The sequence below is a fragment of the Drosophila subobscura genome, chromosome O, assembly GCF_008121235.1.
Source record: "Drosophila subobscura isolate 14011-0131.10 chromosome O, UCBerk_Dsub_1.0, whole genome shotgun sequence".
Lineage (NCBI taxonomy): Eukaryota > Metazoa > Arthropoda > Insecta > Diptera > Drosophilidae > Drosophila > Drosophila subobscura.
In genome coordinates this window covers 19,165,354-19,187,167 of record NC_048533.1, presented here as the reverse complement: position 1 = coordinate 19,187,167, position 21,814 = coordinate 19,165,354, and the positions used below count along the sequence as shown (strand labels likewise).

At 48.2% G+C, this 21,814-nt stretch overlaps 2 protein-coding genes across 7 annotated transcripts in view; both read right to left on the bottom strand.

Annotated features, from left to right (window-relative positions):
• LOC117895968 (neuronal growth regulator 1) overlaps positions 1-17,971 on the bottom strand; it is a 73,759-nt gene extending 55,788 nt beyond the window's left edge. For 3 of the 5 annotated variants that reach the window (XM_034803923.1, XM_034803924.1, XM_034803926.1), the window contains exon 1: positions 17,309-17,970. In XM_034803923.1, the coding sequence (XP_034659814.1) occupies positions 17,309-17,519 (211 nt within the window). In that variant the 5' untranslated portion in view covers positions 17,520-17,970. Of the gene's footprint in view, positions 1-17,308 lie in introns of all 5 variants that reach the window. The other 2 variants (XR_004648996.1, XM_034803927.1) reach the window with 1 other exon arrangement.
• On the bottom strand, positions 7,826-20,854 carry LOC117895970 (elongation of very long chain fatty acids protein F). Of its 2 annotated transcripts, none has more exons than XM_034803930.1 (3): positions 20,842-20,854; positions 8,484-8,899; positions 7,826-8,413 (listed from the first exon to the last, which is right to left on the bottom strand). In XM_034803930.1, exons 2-3 carry the CDS (start codon positions 8,880-8,882, stop codon positions 7,949-7,951), a joined length of 864 nt encoding a protein of 287 aa, XP_034659821.1. In that variant the 5' UTR covers positions 8,883-8,899; positions 20,842-20,854; the 3' UTR covers positions 7,826-7,948. The 2 variants fall into 2 exon arrangements, with proteins under 2 accessions (XP_034659821.1, XP_034659820.1); XM_034803929.1 differs by having other exon boundaries at positions 20,836-20,852.
• Between the last annotated feature and the right edge of the window lie 960 nt (positions 20,855-21,814).

The following is a 21,814-nucleotide window of genomic DNA, read 5'->3' as shown; positions in this document are numbered from 1 at the left end:
CCGCTCGCACACCAAACACTGCACACCACCAAATAAGTCTCATGTTGTTGTTGTTATTGGCGTGAGAACAGACATGTTCGATCGTGCTCAAACAAAAGCACAAAAGAGAACGCAAAAAAGAGCAGCGCATGAAGCGCAGGTAGAAACGGTTTTTGGGTCAGCGAGAGGGATCGTGTGAGCTTGGCACGGCTGCGCTGCAGTGAGCAGATCTCATTGAACACTTTTTGTGTACAGTTATTTTCCAGCACTATTTATGCATACGTACATAATATGTAATACATTTGTATGTGTACATATTTCGGCATATTGTAATTTATGTACATACATACATATGTAGTTATTGCGTGGCAAACAATTGCCGAAAATTACAAAATCCCTTCGTTCGATAGAGTATAAACAAGAGACAAGTAATACACTCCTCAGTTATTAATACAGTTACCGAATATGTATACGTGTATGTTCTGTAGGTGTATGTGTGTGGGTTGGTTTATTTGTCATTGTGATGACGACATCGAGTCAAACGAGGCACGAGCCATACATATGTGGGCACGCCCACCACTTTGTACTTGATTTTTTACAAAACTGTCTGTTTAAAGGAAACAAAGTGAAATTGTCTCTGGGGGTGCCTCCATCTACACAGCACCATCACCAGCAGCAGTAGCAGCAACAGCAGCAACAGCCACGTGCAGAAGCCGAAAAAGAAATGTTACCCGAATGCGGGAGTGCGGGGGCTGGTGGAAATGTATTTAATATGCAAATCCTGTGTGTCCTTTGAGATGATTATGGCGCACATTATGTCCCAAACAGCACACGTAGAGAACGGCAGAGAGAAAAAGCGAGAGCGAGAGGCAGGCACAGGCTCTCCTCTACTACACATACAATTATTGATTTTAAAAGCGGCTTTTCCCGGCCACTCCTGAGTGTGCAGGAACTGTGTTTGCTCTGACAAATTGACGACTAATTTAAGCGAAATTAAAGAAGCTTCTCAGAGCTTGAGGACTGGCAGAGGGCCAACACCCATCCGCAGTATGGGGAAAATCGAGCTGAAAATTAATATAAATAGGAAATGAACTTTTTGCTTTGTTGAATTTGTTTTGTGAGCCGCACCGCGTGGAACTTTTCCAATTTGTGCACGAAAAGGGAAGATAAACATAGACGTAGACACAGACAAGGACATGCACATGGACATGGCCACAGCCACGGATTCGGGCTCCAGCTCGGACACAGATATAGATGTAGTAGACATAGGCAAACAGGAGAAGAACAGCAGGAAATGCACCTGCACGGACATCTACACCTCGCCACCCGCCACCCGCCATCCGCTGTTGCGACTGTGGGACCTGTGGAGAGCGGAGAGCCGGAAAAACTAATCGAACCGAAATACTCGAAATGTTTGCCTGATTTCTCGAGAGTACGCGCAACCTGAAATTGCAATCATTGAACAGAATTATCCTTTCGTTTGCTTCGTTTTCCCAACGTTGTTTTTATTCCGGGGCCATCCCTTTGGCCGCCACCGCCACCGCCCCCATCTTGTGTCTGATCCGTCGGATGCCCGGGCCCATGACGCTGCCAAGCTTTAACAAACTTGAACGAAGTTGTTAAAAAAAAATGTTGAACTATCCCCTGATGGTCTGTCGATAAATTAGCTCTTTGGGGTCTGGTCCTCGAGGCCACACGGCCCTGCCCCACCAGCCGATAATTGCGTGGAGCACGGACAGAAGTTGATTCGGCTTGGGGCTGTACTTGTACTCCTACTCGGATGGCTGGGTGGGGGGTTTATCTTTGCTTTGATTGCATTTAACTCGATTTAATACGTCTCTGACTGTTGCGGCGAACAAAGTGCTCCGAGAGCATTTCTGTCCTGTCAGGGATAAACGCGACGAAGATGGATATTTCAATCTCGGAATGGAAAAGTCCGTGATGACATTTCGTCCGGGACGGACTTTGTCTGCTTTGGCCCTGTTTCTGTCTAAGTACACATATTTTTGCGCCCTGGCGAGTCCTTAATTAAAATACAAACAGCGATTCTCTCACAATTATCCTTTTTTCTTTCTGATTTCCTTTTTTTCTTTGCATCCTTTGCCTCGCGTCTTGATAATCTCCAGCTAAATGATGGCAAAAAATTATGCCCGAGCAGTGCAAATGTTCAGCTTTTCCCTCATTTTCCTTCGTTCGCTCGTTCTAATTAAATGTGTGGCATTAGGTGCCGTGCCACAATGTTGGCACCGAGCACCGCTCCGCCTTTGGCCTCTGGTCCTCTTTGGTCTCCTCTGGTCACAGATTTGCGGCCGGCGATATGGCCAACGATGGCACATGCTCGCGGAAAACAGATGATGTCAAAGCCAACGCCTGGCTGGGAGCTGCCAATTTTCGCTGCCATTATTGAGGGTTTTTCATACATTTTCAGCGACCACTTCCGGCCACACCATCCGCTTCAGCATCTTGTCTTTCGTGGCAGCTCCTTCTCGTCCTCCGTTTGTTTGCTCCTCCAAAATAATGTTGCACGCTCGGGTCGTGCCGTCATTAGGTCCGCTGGATGCCGCGACGAGGCAGTGGGCAACGGGAAAACGGCAAACGGCAAACGGCGTGGCAAAGTCGTAAAGTAAATTTTTTAATTAGAGTCACGAGTAAAACAAACCAATTAGTATGGCTGTCGGAGCAATCCTTTTCTGGCCCGACCCTCTTGTATTTTTAATTTCTTGGCCATGTTTTGGTCGCAATTTACTCGTGGGGCTGTGCCTCCCTCTGCCACTGCCCGCAGTTGGAGTTGTGTGAATTATTGAAAAAGTAAATTATGTGAAAAGGGCAAATTAAAGAGGTTCGGGCAGCGAAGGCAACCTTCTTGAGTCATTTCCCTTGGGGTTTTTTATGACCGCGAGAACCGATTCCGACACTCGCGATTCCCGCGCATCAAGTGTCAGACCTGGACCTGAACTTGGACCTCTGTACTTGGACCATTTGAGGCTGCTTGCAAACCGAAAATGTAGTTTTAATTAAATAGCACAATTGCCATTGCCGCCAGGCACCTTTCATCCTTCGAAGGCAAACTTCTTGGTCGCTGTTTTCCCTTTGGTTTTACTTTGTTTTGTTTTCTGTGCGGTGCGGTGTGGTTTGGTTTTTGTTTTAGTTTTAGTTTTAGTTTTTGGTTTATATTCCGGTGGCTACGTGAGCAGCATGACCAATGCCATAGCCACGGGTGGGTGCTGGTGCTTGGGCCGTTGCCGGGGCCGTGGCCGGGGCCGGGTCTCCGGGGGGTCAGAATCTCGCAAATAAACCGAAAAATGTGCATGACTCATGGAGCGAAACGAAACGAAAAGTGCGACGGACTCGGTTTGAAAAGTTTTGAGCTCCCCGAAAAATACCAAAAAGGAAAAATAGCAAAACCCTTGCACAAAAAAAAGTAGAACCGAGGAGAAAACTAAGTTATTAGCACCAACTGCGCTCCGATGGGCGTTCGTGCTGGTTGTTGTGGGTGTGGTCTCTGCTCTCCTCTGCACTTGCAGTTTATGTTTACTGCATTCTGTGGCAGTGTCCGTGCAGACGGGGGGCAGACGGCAGGGCGTGCGGCAACAATTTTTGGGCTACCATTCGGACCCAACACTGAGTCCCAACTGCCGCTCCCTGAGCTCCCGTTGACACTGACACGGCGCACAGTCCATAGAGAGGCGATGGCCCTCTGTCCCTGTCCCTGTCCCTGTCCCTGCCCCCGTTCCCCTTTAGTTTTTGTTTTGCCAGCTTACTGTGAAGGACATTGCTGCTCTTCAGGCGCCCAAGGAGTGCGTAAAATGTATTATTGTTGCACTTTGTAGCAAAATATTTGCGGTTGCCGGGTATTAGCATTTTATTTTATTTGCACAAATGTTGTGCGCCATATTTGTTTTGGCCAACAGGATATCTGTTTGTGCAGGACTCGCTCTGGTAAACACAATCGACTCTGGGCACGGTCCCACCTTGAGGTGGATGTCTCTTGGCACGCCAGCACCTGGCCCCCGCCTGCTGGACGGGGCTAATAAAAACAGCCAGATAAAAGCTAAATACAATTCATGGCCACGCCTGGCGATACAATAAAGCATATTATTTCAGCATTTATTTCACCTGCCACTGGCCGGAGACCGCATCGGCATCTTGGCAGCGCCATTTGCCAGGACTAAAGTGTTCTTTTTTCCACCCATGGCTGTTGGCACGACGACGATGCCTAATGAGTGCAAGCGCTACGTGATTTACTCGGAAATCCTTCACCCACACAGACGCACAGACAGAGGCAGCGGCAGTGCATCTGTGAAAAGAGAGAGGCTTCCAGCTCATTAAACTCCGCTGCTGTGTCTTCGATTCCCTTTGATTCTTCATTATCGGCTGTAAGGATAATGCCGAATGGGTAGGGGAAGTCGTTGGGTGAGTGGGAACACTCATCGAAAGACAAATGCTTATTTATGCCATGCCAGATATTGCTCAAGTTCTCGGCAAAGTCCTTGTTGGTTATTTACTCTGCAGGAGCACTCGACTCGACTCGACTGGAATGCATTCGCATGGAGAAATGGAAATGTATTGATTTATGGCAGCAGCAGCAACAGAGGCAAGTGCTGCCACAGCTCAAGCTGCAAGAACTTTGCCAAGGTGGAGACTTCTGTGGTCGTGGTCGTTGTCCTGCTGCAAACTTTGTCCTGGCTGTGGTCCGTGCTCAAAGTTCAATGAAGTATACGCTGGTTGACTGACTGTGGCTACACTATGGTCATTGATAAGTCATAAGTTCGGTCACTGCTGCCAACTGCCAACTGCCTGCTGTTCTTTCTCCCTCTCTCTGTCCTGCTGGGAACTTTTGTCAAAGTCAAATAGCAAAGTTTTGCTCCTGTGGGTGTGGAAAATGTCAATGGGTTGGATATTAGCAGTGCATTAGTTCCTGCTGCATTATTAATGACCAGAGCGTTGGGCATTGATTTTTACACTTGCTCAATTGACGCAGCCATCCATCCATCCATCCATCCACCAAGTGTCAGGCCCAGTCCCCACCCTGGCATAACGCTCTTTCAATATTAATTGTGCTGATTGATTGACTGAATGTGAACACGGAACTGCTTTTTGGGTCTTCCGTTCCGTTCAGTTCCGTTCCGTTTTGTTTTCCCACCGAATGTGATATATTGATAACTTTTTGTATGGCAATTGCCGGACCCCTGACCTGTTGCATGTTGGCCCGTGCACCGCTTGCCAGTTAATTACTTTGATTTATTCGAGAGTTATACACATGCGTGGCACGTCGTACCGTACGGCTGTCACATATTTCAAATCGTTCTTAATTACACTCCTCCCTGCCGCCCGTGTACTTTCGAAATTAACGAAATTGCCACCGCGGGTCGCAGATAAGCACCGCCCCTCCAGGCAGTAGATTTATTACAAATTTCAACTTATTTGGCAGGACATGAAGAGCCAGCGAGCGGGGCAACGGCAACACTCCACTCCTCGCGCACACAAGAGGAAAATTTATTGTTTTGTTAGACCAAAAATTACAGCGATAAAAACATACAAAGTGCTTAAGTGCGACATTCGGAAAAGCCCATCAAAGATTGAGGAGGGAGGGAAAAGCAAGAGACACTCGCATCGATAAAAAATCGATAGGCATCGGCAATAAATTTCCCCAAGCACGGCACAGAAATTCAAATAAAAACCAAATGCCAGCTAATCTCCATTAGGCAAATACGTTGAGCTTACCAAAATGTTGTGACCCATTTGGGCCCACATATCGGAGCTCCTTTGGCGCGGTAGAAAAGGTCACTCCAAGTGCTTTCCATTGAGCACTGAACTGAACTGAACTGAACTGAATTGTGCTGAATGGAAGGACGCTGCGTAACGTGGGGGGGAGCGCCATTTGCCATAAACTTAATGGAATTTGAATTTCTTCATTACGCATACGAAGCGTGGGCCGCGGCAACAGGTGAAAGGAGCATCACAACGTAACCTTTTGCCGTCCCAAGTTGATTACCTGTCTGCCAATGGCAAAGCACACATGAAAGAGATTCCACATGCCAGATTTACCTTCATTTTGGGGTTCATTTTCATGAGATTATAAAGCGCTTCGGGCGCGCTTAGGGCTACTAAATGTTCGAGCCCAACAACATCAATAGAAAATTGATTTGCTCTTGATAATTTTAGAAGGTAAACAGGATTAGGGCGCACGCACACACATTCATAGATAATTGCCCTCGGGGCTGAGTCCTGGCTAGCGCTGTGTCCCCCATTCGGATGCGGAAGTTATCCATTCGCGTTATCCCATGGGATTGATTGGAATTGGAGGACAGAGAAAGAGCGAACGTGTCGTAAAAGTGGAACAAGTCGAGTCCTAGTGGCTCTTATTACTTACAACATTGTCGCAGGCCCAGTCCAGTCATCGTGACGCACTCGATATGTGGATACATGGCATACATTGGGTACATGGCTGTGCAATCAAGGAGTCCTCTGGTCTCCTCTGGTGCTCTGGCCAGCCCGAGTTTTATGCTGAGTAATGGCCAGGCCATGGCAATTGCAATGGCTGCCGAGTGCTGCCGTAAAGAATCGTACTGTGCCACTCGCATTCGCACTCGCAATCGTAGTTTACATAACAGTTTTACGGCCGCGCACTTAAGCGTTCCCTCCGACTGTTTCGACTGTTCCGAGGAGTCATAAATGGAGCGGGAGATACATACGACATATCCAAGGCAACTGCACCGCAATACTTTTGCCTGATTGATAGCTCAGAGAGGGGGAACCAAGGTTCGTTCAACTCTTTTTGGCAATCGGAAAATGTTAATGATGATGCTGGGCAGGCAACATTGTGGCCACACATAAGTTCTGGCTCTGCCCAGTGGCATCCTGCCCTGCTTCCGCTCTGTTTTGTCTGTTTACGCTCGGCTTCAGCTACAGCACAAGTTTGTTATTAGAAAAGTTTTAATGTCTTTGGCAAACGCACGAACACACACAGCACCCAGCACCCAGCTGCCAGAGAGCAAAACAACTCTCGGCCTCGACATGCAGATACACTTGTGGCTGGTTGTCTTGTTGCCTCATGTGGGTCGAGCAGTCAGTCCGTTTCCTTCTTCGAGGACTCCATCAGAGACCGATGACCATGCCCGTGCCTGCCACTTAATAAGCTCCATTTGTGCCTGCCACAAAAATAAAGTCTGTGTGACCTTCGGTTTGTTGGCTTTTAATTTGCCATCGAAGGGTCCTCGCTTGGCTGCGCACGGGCAGACTTTGATGCCTGCGCCCTGAGAGTCCCAACAAATTTACATAACTGAAAAAATATTGTGCGGGCTGTGATGTGCTCTGCTCCGCCTAAACGAGGCACAAACGTCGCCCTGCGGCCTCAACTTTCTGCCGCTTACAAGCATTTTTAAAGCGTTTTTCCTTCGTTTTTCTCTTCCCTTTTTACTGAGCTTTTTTTCGGGCAAAATCTTGTAGCAGCGAGAGAAAACCAGATGTAAAACTTCGGCATGGAGTTGAGTAAGAGGAACAAAAAAATTTTGGGCAACCTTCTAGGCAAATGTGTTCGACATGCGGGTGGAGGGCGATGTTACGACGATGTTTGCTTTCTGGGTTTTATTTTTCTGTGTGCCACCGAAAAAATAACATTGGCCAGAAAGCTAAAAGGTGGCCCTAGGCCCCGTGCGACACATGGAGGCGGCCACACGTGGCGGCCATTACTTGTGTCGACTTCATCGATATTTCATTTAACTCGTTCGAAAGCAAAGAAAAACCAAGAAACTAACTTCATAACTTCCCAGACTAGTAAGTAGCTGCTGGCAAAATGGAAATTGATTACCAAAGCAAAACAATTTACGAGGAAAGGCGAGGCGGCGAGGTAGCAATTCGAATGTTTATTTATATCGCGGGAATATTTGCATAAGCGACTAGCCTATGGCACAAAAAATATATGTAAAACATGCAAATGGGGGAGGGTGGCACACGAGCGGACAACAGCTCAGCTGAGCTTTAGCCCGGACTCTGCTGTCTTCAGCTTGGAATTCTCCCTTTGCTGCTGCACTTTTCTTTCCTTCCTGATGTATGACTTGTAGTAGAAATCAAGGAACATGGAGAACATAAAGATGTTCTGTATGAAGCCAATGAACGCAATGAACGAGGGAAAGTGGCAGGGATTGCGCACGATCACCAGCAGAAAGTGGAGGGTGAGGTAACCGAATTGGAGCAGCTGCAGCTGGGTGATGCGCTGCTTCCACCAGAGTATGTGCTGCAGGGCGCACACGGAGGCGGCGTAGTAGTAGGCATACATGACGCTGTGCACCAGCAGATTGATGATGCCCAGCATGGTGCAGTGGGAGCCGCCCAGGAAGGTCATGTATATCGAGACGCCAAACACCATGCCGCCGTGATGGTACACATGCAGGAAGCTCACCTGCGAGTTCTTCTTGCGCAGAATAATAAACACCTGCAGCAGAAGAGGCATTTCGTTACTCTGAAATACACTCAAAACAGAGTCCGAAAACCCGCATACGGACCGTGTCGAGGAGATCCAAGTACTTGAGCATATAATAGCCATAGGAGGCATACAGCACGTGCATCATGCGGGGCGAGGTGTCCGAGTGGTCCACGGGCTGACAGGTCCAGCTGAAGCCCGGCCGCAGGTAGGTGTACGTCAGTCCGTACAGGAAGATAATGGAGTTGGCCACCACCTGCACGACATTGTACACCTGCATGACGGTCTTCAGCTCGAAAGGTTTGCGGTGCTCCATCCATTTGGGGCCATAGTGGAGCACAAAGGCGAGGTAGAGCCCCACAAAGGCGAGGACAATCCACAGATTGCCGACCAGTGGCATGTGGGCCACTCGGGGATCGCCATGCTCGGCATACAGATCCCGTATGAGGCAGTACAGGTGGACAATGACGTTGTGCCGCATCCTTGACGATTCTGACTGGTTTCAAAACTGTAATACTCTCTCTCTCTCTCTCAATGCCGGAGCCGGACGCCGCGCAGCAGTTCTCACCCCACGAAGGTCTTCAGTCTTCTGAGTCTGCCCAGCCAAAAAGCTAACCAGAGCTCGTCCGGCAAGTCGGCAAGTCGTCGAGGCTATGGTAATGACCGACAAATGAGAAACAGCACGCATTCCCCATTGAACCCTGAGAGTCAGGCACTGCCAATGCCACTGCCAGTCGAAGAAAGAAAGCGAAAACGAGTGCCACGTATACGTGTACTTAGGTGAGGTACTATATGGAACACTTTGTTTTTATTTCCAGATTGATTGCTTCGACGAGCACTTTCCAATGCAAAGAGCGAACTTCTGCCACCGACAAGATTTTGCCATTATTTGACAATGTATGAAAAGTTATGGGGCCATTATGCAGCCGCCAACGGAAACTTGGTTGCGGCTAACAGCTGAGTGGTAAAAAATGATGTTCGCTGTGGTTGTGGCTGCACATCCATTTGGGTTACTCAACGCTAATCGTTTGCCCCGCAGCTTGCGGAGCTCCAACCAGATATATGCATCTAACCCAGTTTGCAGAGTACGCCAATAAATTTGCAGCATAACTGCCAATATAAGCGCAACTGTTTTGAAATTAAGCCAAGAAAAAAGAGGAGGAAAACAGAGAGGGAGAGCAAAGAGAGAGAGAGACTGTGGGACAGCAGCAGCTGCATCTGCTGTGACCCACTGAGCGACTCTGCCGCCCCTCTGGCATGCTTGATAAATTCGCCAAGTCTGGTACAATGGCTGTAAATAGCCGCGGGCATTGGACAAATGGCTCTTAAAAGCAACAACAGCAGCAGCTGCAGCAGCAGCAGTCGCGGAAACAGCAGCAGGGAGAGCGGCATGCGACCACGGGCTACCCTTTGGCTGGAAAATATATTCAGAGTGGAAAGTACTTAGAATTGACTCATCCACTCGCTGCAATTACAGGGTATGCAGTAAGTAAACCAACTCAACGAAATAGGCAAAAGTGTTTTACGAGTTGGGAGGGAAAACTAGAGCCAGGAGCAGCGTCTGCAGGTGGCCAATCAAACTGAAGCAGCTGCAATTTGTTTGGGCAACGTGCAAAAGTTGGCAGCCATTTTGTGGTCGAAAGTTTTGCCGAGTTTAAAGAGCTCGTTCCCCCAGTTTATTTACAAGTGCAAGTATAAGTAAATGCTGCAATTTATAGCAGCACTTGCACGCCTCAAGAATCAATCAATTGAGCGGCAGGCAGGCAGGCAGGCAGGCAGGCAGGCTGGCTGGCAGGCTGGAAGGCAGGCTGGCAGGCTGGAAGGCAGTCACCCACGACAAGGCTCTGGACGGAGCTACCCAAAGTGGCTGGCCACCAAATTGGCAGGCGGACGTCTGTCCTGTCCGGCAAGGTGTGGTGCCGTGGTGCGGTTGCATGCAAGACCTAATCCGGAGCGAAGGCCGTTGCTGGCTTTCACTTGAGTCCTTAAGCCGCAATTGATGCGTTCCTTGCTGCTGACACGCACACTCACATGCGTCCTTGAGGCCCGTGTGTGTTGGGGTGACCTTGCCTGTGTCGCACAGACATTGAGCCAGCCAGCGACAAAACAATCATTTGCATTCCGCCTCCCCACGGACAATGGAATGGACGGCAGCTCATTTGCACAAATAAGCCATAACCGCATGTCGGTCGATGGCAGCCATTTTCGGAAAGAACTTCCCAAGCAGCAGCAGCAGCAGAGCACAGCACGCTCTCTGGCTCTCTCTTTGCTGCTGCTGCTCTCTGGCTTGGGATGGGCTGTCCGTGGACGGGTAAGTGCTGTTGCAATAACGGTAATGGCCACGGTAACGACAGCAGCAAACAACAGAATAATAATGATCATCATTTTGCCGCGCACCGGAAGTATGCAAATATACGACATGGAACGACCAAAGACGAGGGCAATGTGGCTATGTGGCGATATGGCGATGGCAATGTCGATGTCGCTGAGGACAAGGGTCTTGTTCTTGTACGTCAAGGATGCGGATGTGGCAAGGTGCCCAGCCACAGCCACAGCCCCAGCTACAGCGCCATCCCCGGCCCGTACCCGACAAAGCCCTGGCCTTAACAGGTCGCGGCGAAAATTAAAAGTTTGCCGCGAATGAAGCGTTAATGAAGGACTTTGGAGAGCGCTTCGGTGCGGTGCTGTGCGGTGTGTGGAGTACACGAGTAAGTAAACAGTTTGGAGCGACAGCATAAATATGAAAATGAACCTCTCTCCCCTCCCCACGACGACTTCTGCCCCTGCTTTCTGTGTCGTTTGGCCACGACCATTAAATGAAAATAATAATCTCTTTCGGGCAGGAAATGAAGGGAAATTCAGCAGGAAACTTTTGTGACGTGCCGCAAACAGACCGTGTGCAAACACACTCGAGGAATGTTTGTTTCTCTCTCTCTCTCTGTCTCTCTCTGGCTATGTGTGTGTACGTGTGAGTGTGTATTTGTGTTTAAATTGAAGGTCCAACACAAACAGAAGCTGGCAAACACTCATGCAGGTGTTAAACTACGCCCGCTGCCCACTCTTCACTCTCCCCCGACTATCCCTTTGTGTTTTAATGTGAGTGGGTGGGTCACCAATGCAAATTACAGTCATTTGGTCCGCCATTTGTTCCAACAACCGCTCCAACCTCTTCGCTCTCACTCGAATATTATTTCAAATTGTTCAACAATTTTTATATTTTACCGAAAAAAAATCATGAAAGAGGTGGCTACGTGCAGCAATCGAAGCTTAAGCTACCCTTGAAAAGCATTCTCTGCATGGCATTTTATTTGATTTGATTTCGCTGACCTTTGTAGAAATCGAAGCTTGAAAATAAATTCTCAATATTAAACAGTGCTGCAACGGAATCATTCTAAGTTGAACAACAACCCCGAATTTGATTATATTTTAGCTCAAGCAATGACTATATTATTCGTCTCCTTTTTGCATCTGCTGTTCGCGGGCACTGTGCTGCCAAAGGTGTCTTGCATATGTGCATACATACATATGTACAACTGTGCTTTTGCCCTGCCGAACCATGCATGCGCGTGCTTGCGCTCCAGAGATAAGCTTTGCAGAGAGATCGTTTGCTTGTCGCCCTGTCTCTCTCACACGCCACACCACGCGCCGAAATTAGTCGCTTGCTGTTGTTGTTGTTGCTAGAACAGACATGTTCAATCGTGCACGACGCAGAGCGACACAGACGAGGCGCAGGTAGAAAAAGTTCGGCTCGCGTCAGCGGGAGTAAAGAGATCGGGGGTGAGCTTGGGTTTTGTTTGTGTTTTTTCTTCAGTGAGCTGATCGTTCACATTCTCTTGCGGATTTTTGTCTCTGGAGGGAAAAGGTTGAGCCTAACCGAAGTACGGGCTGCGTTGCATGATTTCAGTCAGTCCGAAATGCTCTCCCTGCCCAAGCCTGTGGTCAAAATCATAATACACTGTTGTGATGGCCATAAAAACTCCCACAATTTTTTCGTTGATGCCTGGTTCGGACTGTCAATGGCGGCTGGTGGCCAGTGTTGGCTGGCACGCACGATATCTATGGGTGGCCAACGGAACTTAATGGCTTTCGCAGGTGTTTCCCCGCTGCTCACACAGGTGTTGCCTTCCATTCCACTATCCCCAGGCAGAGCAATAAAACTTTATGTGCACTCATTATGCACACCCCCCACTACCACTTCCACTCCTGCCCCAAACCTAGAGGCATTCCTTTCTGCTTTACCAACCGCATTGCATACTCGAGGACTGCCATTAGCAGTGCATACTTTTTTTTGGGGAAGCCGACAATCTGTGCACTGGGGGCCGTAATTATCACTCCGGCAAGTGGATGGGCGATAATGACTTGATTCCAGTTTGGCAGAAGGTATAAATGGGTATTAATTATTATGATTATGGCTGGGGGTGGATGTGGATGTGGCTGTGGCCATTGGGCGAAGACACTCAGCGATTGCCATGGCACATGCCATGTTTGTGGGAGTGGACCTTGTAAGGAGCGACAGGCTACAGCCAAGCAGCTCCACCGCCCACGAGTGCCAGCCCCCCTTGGCATATTCGTTGGCGTTCATTCAGGCGGAATTTGGCAAATGCCGAAAACTTCAAGGGTATTATATAAATGTTGGCCCTGGCCAAAGACTTCTAAGCATATTTTGAATGCCAGCCAAATCCACATCGCCCGTCCCATCGGCCCGAGCGCTCTCCACTCACCCCTCTCCGCTCCACTCAGCATGCTTTAGCCATGAAAGTCACTTCCAAAGTTCAAGTCAATGTCGCAAAATGTTAACAGCGCGTTAATAATGCGATTAGTGGATGCTACGGACCCATTCCGATCCAGCGACCCAACTCAGAAGCCGCCCCTCTCGACCCTCCCGTATGTACATGTCCCCTCCAAGCCCCATTTGAATCCCGAGGAAACATTGGAAAATTGGCTTTAATTGGTGAAATGTTTTTGGGAGCAGGAGCACCAGCAGGCAGCATGCCACAAAACATGAGTTTCATTCCCGCCACTTCTTGCAACTTTCAGTCGAATGTGGCAGGCGCTAATTAATAAATTTCTTGGGGATTTCTCGCTTCGTCTTGTTCGAAAACTCCCTCGTATAATTATCACATGACAATCGCCTGGGGTATATAATGTGCAAAATGTCTATGCTAATACGCAGAGTATCTACGCCAAAGAGCACCGATGGCGGATGGGGGAGCTCCAAACCCCATCCCCATCCCACTCCCAGAGAGGGAGAGGGAGGACACCAAATCCCCGTCAAGTGATGCCTTCAATTACATTTGGTGTTGCTGTCGGCTCCAATCCCCTGGTAATAGGATATTTTCAATTTCCATTTCCTCACTCGCTCGCTCGCTCGTATATTTGTCAGTTTTGTTGTATTTGTTTTAAGTTATGGCAGACGGCTCTCTCCAGAGGTTACATTCATTCATGTTTCATATTCTATTTTTTTTGTGTGTCCAACTCCCTGGAACATATTTCATCGATGCGGCGGAGGGGCCTGGCATCATGCTCGCACAAATATACACGTATTTGTTGAGTTGAGTGCCGCCACAGGCCTAGCTGGCAGATTGTCAAGCCGGAGAAGAGCTATCCGGGGTCGTCCTGGTCACGTAATTGAGCCGTATACCAGCCGGAATGCATAGCACAGACGGAGAGAGAGGAGACAGAGAGGAGGGGCTTTCGTGGGCAATAGAAAATGAATTGTATGCACAGAAATATGACGAACAATCAGAATGTATTCCGTAAAAACCGCAACAGAGGACCAACAGCTGAGCCAGAGATTTGTTTCCACGGCAGTGCCGCTGCCAGTGCCAGTAGCTGGTCCCAGAACAGTCCCAGGTCCACCATTGGAACATCGTCAGCCAGATGGGGGCGACAGCGAGTTAATGGAAATGGAGCCCGCCGCCCGGTTTGGGGTAGGAAAAATCGCTCCTAGCCCGAACCGACACAGACACAGTCACAGACGACGACGACGACGACGACGACGACTGATGGAAATTTATTGCTGGCAACATACCCAAAGGGATTCGCAAATATAATACTACATCCACAGCGGGAAAAGTGGGCGGCAGCCGGAGCTAGGATCAGCAAAACGGAGGCAAGGCTGGGCCCACCCGCACTGCATGCTAACACGTACCCCATGTCATTCCGTTTGCCTGCCCCAAGCCACTGCGATCCAGCTCCGCCCGTTGGCATGCCAACATGTGGCACTGTATCTGCGGGTGTACACTTTCTGCGCGAAAGAGGCAGTGACAGGAGGGGGCGGGCGGGCGCTCAGACTAAACCTATGAACAATTTCCCAAAAGCATCAGCAAAAAAAAAAAACATACAAAATGCGGTTTTAGCCGTTGAGAGAAAATCTGTACAGAGAGAGCCAGAGTGAAAAAAAAATCTGTTGGAAAAATATATGACAGCTAAAACATGTTGCTGCCACTGCCACTGCCACACCCCCTTCCTGCTGCTGCTCCTCGAACATAAAACTGTGCTGCAAGCACGCACTGTGCATATTTTGTTATGAAAATTTAAGTGAAATCACTAAAATGGCAAACAAAACGGCAAGATATGCAAAAATGCATGCAGCAGATAGTCTGGGTCCGTGGATATCTATATATTGCAGTAGACATGCCACCCCACCCCACCCGATGGGATCCCTGGGGATAAGATATATTTATCAGGGGAGGGGCACAGCTGAAGCCCTCGAGGCGGAAAACAGCTGTTGTTTGTGTGCTTGCTGCTGCTGCAAGAACTTATGAAAAATTGTTGTCAGTTTATAAAATGGTGATGCAGGACATGAAGCCACTGCGCATCCTTCAAGTGCATCACGTGCACCAAACAGACAACTGAAGCAGAGAAAATGGGTCAAAGAAAGTTGTTGTGGGCGGGGGGCAGGGGGCAGAGAGCTGACTTGCAGTTTATGGCTCGTGCTACTCAATAAACATTTGTCAGGGCGGTGCAGCAGCAGCAGGAGCAACCTTCACCAATCTTCTGGGTCTGGCCCCACCCAGCCACATTCGGTGCGTTCCGATGTCAATTGTTACGTTTTATTGCCTTGTCCCTTGCATTGACTACACACACAACATCCTGTATGTGGCACACACACACACACACACACATGCACTCCTCTACTGACAGCAAAGTTAACGGCAAAGGTAACTGGGAAACGAAGAAATTTATGATCAGTGACAAAAGCACATTCTCACCTTTGATATACCTTTACTGCTTTTGCTTTTTGCACCTTTTTCCACTCCGGAAAGTGCGCGGGGGGAGCGCACAGGGGCGGTACAGATTCTGAGGAGGGATAAGGGCGGGTCTGTCTTTGGTTTGTTCTGTTTTATTGAGCACGCCCTTTCGCTGCTATTGTTGTTGCTGGTTGCTGATGCTGCTGCTGGCTGCTGCATGGCTATACAGCTGGCTCTACGGGGTGTATACAGGTGTACGAGCTCCACGCACACTCTAGAAATCCCACCCAAAAAGCCCCCTCTTCCCTCTCTCTCTCTCTCTCTCTGTGTGCCACGCATCGATGGCTCTTTTATGCGCTCCGCAGTTTTGTCGTTTTATTTTTAAGATTTCTTTTTTTTGTATTTTTTGGCGCATTTTTTGCCCAGTGTTTGCCTTCGGATTTTTGCGATAATGGAGACAAATGTTGTGCTCTTAAATTTATCGATTGGTTGGCCAAAAGTTACCAAAAAAAGGAAAGCAAACGAAACGAAAATATAGCCCTGGTTGGAGCTCGTTTTATTACCGTCCTGTATCACCCAGCCCCTCCTACCCACCCACACATCCATTAGTATTACTTGCAGCTTTAAGTTTTGCTCTCTGCTGGCGCACCTGAGTTTTCAATTTATTTCTTGTGTTTTTTGTTGCTTTTGCACTGCCTGAAAGAAGGAGAAGGCAAGCAAAGTGGTCGCTGGCAGACAATGGACGCAACCCGCCTACAAGGCCCAGATAAACTTGCGGCAAAAGATAAGCCAACTATTTGTGCTGGTCCTTTGGGCTAGAAGAATCCTTCTTTCTGCTTGTCCTTCGGTCTGTCTTTCTGCTCTTCCTGTTGCCCTCAAGCAAAAAGTTTTCAATTGAAAGTTCTACGCTTTTTGGCAGGCATTCGCCAGAGTCCTCCTGCGCATTCCTCTAATGCCTTGGGGACCCATAACGAGTTATTAATTGTGTTGGTGGTGGGATTGGCGCTGTGGCTGTGGCTGGACACTCGGCTGGAGCATGTGCAGCGGATTAGTGGGCAGCAAACCATGCCAGCGGCTCAGCCCGCTGACCAACGCTCTACACAAATGACCTACCACTTCCACTCCCTCTTTCTCTCTCTCTCTCTCTCTTTCTCTATGCTGCAGCATCTCTTGGAGAGCTTTTCGCTTAGCGGTTCAGTTTTGTCCGCTGGTTCGTACCCGGCGGCTTTAACATTAAACACCGCAACGTGCTCGAGGACCACGGCGCCAGGATTTATGCAGCGTTACATTGGCATTAAAATAGCAAAAGGGGATTACCGGGGGTACAAAGTACTGGGCGTACTCTGCGTACTCTGTACTCTCTACTCATATTTTATTTTATTTTATTTTATTTTATTTTTTATACATATTTGCGTGTGTATATTCAGCGCTTTTGCCCTCGCTCTCTTTTTGTATGATGTAAAAAACATAAATGCAACTTGCGTTGAGTGCTTGGCAGAAATAAAAAAAAAACACATACGATGCAGAAATAAATATGAATAGAAAAAAACCGAGCGGCGGAGACTGCAGCATGGAGAAGCTCCTCTGCATCCCTCTCCCACTCGGTGCATCGTCGTCATTGTGTTCAGAGTCGGTGGCTAAATTAGATGTGACTGCAACATGGGTGGGCAGTAGTAGGTGGGTGCAGGGTTCCATGTAGCCACGAATCACTTACCTCGATTTGAAATGGCGGCCTCGGCTGCCCCACCGCCGCCGTGGGTGTGCAGCAGCCATCCGAGGCTAATTACAATCAGAATGGGGCAATTCATTTTGAGCGCTGTGTGGTGCGTTGTGCACCGTCGGTGCTGGCGTTGGTGACTCCTCCGAGGGGCAGCAGGGTCGGCAGTACCGGCGCCAGAACCTATGCTACGCGAAATAATTTTCATTGTTTTGCGACCGAGCCGCCGTAGGTGCAGAGGATGTTTTTTTTTTTTTGCTGTTGCGTTCCTTCTTCTTTTGTGATTAAATTTGCTGGAGTTTCCCCTCTGCCTTTGTGCTGCTGCTGCTTGGGTTTTGCGCTTTAAGTTTTCATTTCAGTTGAGCGCCAACACACTTTGCATAGTCGCTGCTGCCAGTTGCTGCTGCTGCTTTACTGCTTTGTTTTATTTGCAGTTTATTTTTGGCGTTTTTTTTACTTTTTTCTAATTAGAAGTTGAGCGCAAGACCGCAGACTCTGTCGTGTGGGTAGGGGCGCTTTCGCTTTACCCTTGACAAATTGTGCGGCGCGGAAATATATTTTCTAATTAATTTTTATTGCGCAGAGAGCCCTTTGTTGTTGCGCCAACCAACTAATTATCATTGTGTGTATGTTTCCCAATTGCCACAGCACTTTCGCAGCTCCACTTCGCGACAGCACTGCAACGCTGTATCTGCAATAAATAAATAAATAAATATTAGTTTCGGTTGCAGCAGGAAATTAAAGGCGACTTTGACTTCAAACAGGAACAAGTTTTGGCCCAGAATTTGTGCATTTACCAATAAACACTCAACGAATGGCAGGGTAAAAATAAATAATCAAATACAATATAAAAAGTTAAATTTTGTCCGATAGAATTTCCTTTAATTTAGACATAAATCTGTCAAAAACTCTTCTTATTGTCTCACAAAAATTGCAACAAATAAAAAACACATGCAAATAAATATAATTTATTAAAATCTGATTGTGGCAATATTTAATCTAAATATGGAATAAATATATTAACAATTATTCACAAAATTAAATTTATTTCTTGTTAGAGATTTGTTAGAGATTATTTCCACTCTCAGAGCTAATTTATTGCCATAGATTTCTAGATCCACATAAATTTCAGAATACGTTTTATCTGTGCGTACAATCAAATATTTCTTAGAGTGAGAATTGAGGGTATCCTGTAGTCGCTATTAATTTGGGTTTCCCTGCACCGCCAAGCGGCCAACTTTCAAGTGCAGCTCTCGAGATGGTTTTTTGGTGCTCCAAGCGAGCATTAAAGAGTTCGTTCACGAATATCGTGTGTGTGTGTGTGTGCGTCCCCCACCCAAGCACACCCTTACATATGTACATATGCACACACACATATAAGCTCACTCACTGGCACACCGAAATGCGTCTGCAGAACTTCACTGACACGCAAAATTACCCCACAAAGTGCAATTAGCACACAAGTTAAATTATAAAAGTTCCGTTTTTTAACCTTTTTCCCCGAGTCCTGATGCCTGATGCCTGATCCTAGCCCCACACACACATGTCGCTGCATAGGAAAGTAGACTCCTATGGGCCGAAGGGCGACGTGGGGCGGACCGAGTAAACAACACTTCAAGAGCAAAGTCCAAAGCCAAATAACAAATTGTTCCTAGGGCCAGGGACCTCAGAGTTTCCACTAACCCTACCCCTACCTCTGCCCCTTCATTCTCTCCCACTTGTGCCATATTTAATGACAAAGTTTTGCATAATTTTATGAGTTTGCAGCTTTGTCCTGGGCCATGCGAGTGGGCTGCTCGAGGTAAAGGGCTGCCAAGCCACAGAACAAAAAAAACAGCTGGAACAGAAAAAAAATTCAAATTATTTCATTATCACTTCCGTGCAGGATCCCGTGCTGGGTGCCCGAACTACATCGACAACCGTCGGCCACGTCGGCATAAGCTCAAGTCTCGAAATGGCCAGAAAAAAGTCGCTCCAAAGCCATAAAAACAAACTGCGAGAAGTGGACAAGGACTAGCGCGACTACTCGTGAAAAAAAATTAAGTTATAAATTTAGATTAACCCATGCAACGGCCTCACTTTCACTGGCGCCCCCCAGGACAAGGACTGGCCCCGACGGGGACGCTTGAAAAGTCCATTAAAAGTCGCACCAAATGCCGGCGAATCGAAGGATACACAGAGAGATACACGGAGAGAGAGATGGCATGCGGGGGGACTACCTTCCTTTGGTGGGTATAATTATCTATCGTTTTCATTATTACCTCGGGCACTCGGGCATCAAGTATACGCAACATGGGCTCATATCCTGGAGGAGCAATAAAATATTTGTATCTATGTGGGTCTGGCGAACGGCGCGTAGGAGCCACCACAAATCTGCACTGGCCTACACTCGTATAATTACTCAAAAAAGTTGCTGCCCCACTGAGTGCCACAGTGTGGGGGCACGGAGCAATGCCGGCAAAAGGCTTTTATCATGTAGGCGGTAAATAGCCGTAAATAAACAGGCAGCGGCACATAAAACGGCAACAAAAGATGCGCCAAGTCAGGCACAGGGACAGGGACAGAGGGACGTTGTCATCGCCACCGCTGGCTACCGGAACCTAGATCCGGAGCTGAAGGCAGAACCTGGAGCATGGAGACGGTCCTCGGCCAAGGTTATCATCAGTTTTATGGGCTTTGGGCCTACAGATTTTTATACGAGTGCCACATGCTGTGTGGCAGGGCTGTGTTCCTCGTGGGGGCACGGGAGCATTCCTTTTATTTATGACACCCGACCGAGCACAGACAGCGCATCGCATGGCGGCTACAAATTTCTCGTGTCTCGTTCCTCGTTTGTCTTGCAAGTTGATCTCTGAGTCCCCGGTCACAGACGGTCTGGCTAAACGTTTCAACATTTTATCGGAACGGCACGGGACGAGACGAGACGAGACGGGGGACCCTTTGTCCTGCTGCTGTTGCGGTTGCGGCTGCCGCCATAAAAGTTTAATATTCTAATAAAGCGGATTTAATTATTTAAAAACAACAACATTTGAGTGTGCGCGCGGACGGGCGGCGGTCGGACGATTTTTAATTTTTACGCGCTCCATTTCGCTGTCGCATCGCAACTTGAGTCCCGCTCGACTTTTGCCAGTTCACACGCCTCGACTTTCGCCACCAAATTGCACTTTGCGGTACAATTTCCACAGCTACTCGCACTACAACTTTTCCCACCGAGCAAAGTCGTAATTAGTTTTTGCTGGTTTCACTGTGAAACTGATTTTCATTCGGCAGCGGGAAGCATGCTGGAGCATGGAGGAGGTAGAAACTAAATCCGAGGGAAAAGAAATAGCTCCGTCTTCTGTCAGCTCTCAAGCCCCGTTGCTGCGGTCTACTGGCGGAACTTTAAAATGGGTTAATTGCATTGTAAACTAAGCGAACAAACGGCAAACAAGTGGCACAGCGCAACCCAGCAACAAGACAACTGAACTTGCTGCAGCAGATTCGATTCGAGCTAAGGAGAAATCTGCAATTGCTGTGGCTCCTCGCTCTCTCTCTCTCTCTCTCTCTATCGTTATTCGTGCAGGGGAAAGGGTAAAGAGTTCTCCCTCCATCTTTGATGCCACACATGCCACTTGGCAACTATGTTTCAAGTGCATCATTAAAATTAACAAAACGGGAAGACACGGCTAGCGAGGGGATCCTGCAGCACCATGCAACCTCATCTGTCGGCCACTGGCAGTGAATTATTTGCAACGACGATGACAGGCGACTCACGACAAAGTCCTGTCGCTGGGGCACCACATTGTCATCGGAATGATTAACAAGCCAACTTCCAGCACAAAGGCCGACTGGCAAAAAAATACAAAAAATAAATGCATAAAAAAGTGTGTGCCGTGTGTGTCCTGAGTCCTTCACACACACAAAGGCGGCTGTGCTGGCTCTGGCTGCGTGCAAAGTTCAAGCTGAAGCACTTGCCACAAGCCTGTGCCGTGGATTGACACGGCAACAATGTGGCAAGATGGCTGACACACGCAGGCAGAGGCAGAGCCAAAGGCAGAGCTAGAGCCTGAGCCAGAGCCAGAGCCCCACCTAATATGCAGTTGAACAAGTTTTAATGAAAAACGAAGAAGCACGAAGATGTGACAGGAGATGTTTGCATGTGGAGATCCCAGAGTCCCGCTCGATAAAAGATTATTAAAATTTTCCAAACGAATGGCAAAAGTTGCGCTGCAGCAGTTTGTCAAAGGTTCAAAAGGTTATCTGCAGCAACACACACACTCACACACTCCTTGACTCCCACTCGACTCACGTGTGTGTGTGTGTGTGAGCGCGGGTCTACAAAGTTGACAGACATTTTCCACAGGCAGGACGGAGGGGCACAGGCAGAGGAGAAGTCAAGCACCCATCTAGCACTCGAGTGGCATGCTAAATCCTGTCGCCCAAGGCTTTAACTTTGGGTTATCTTTTTGCATGGCTTTAACTTTGAGTTGTCCTCGTGGAGGCGGTGAAAAATTTCAATTCTGT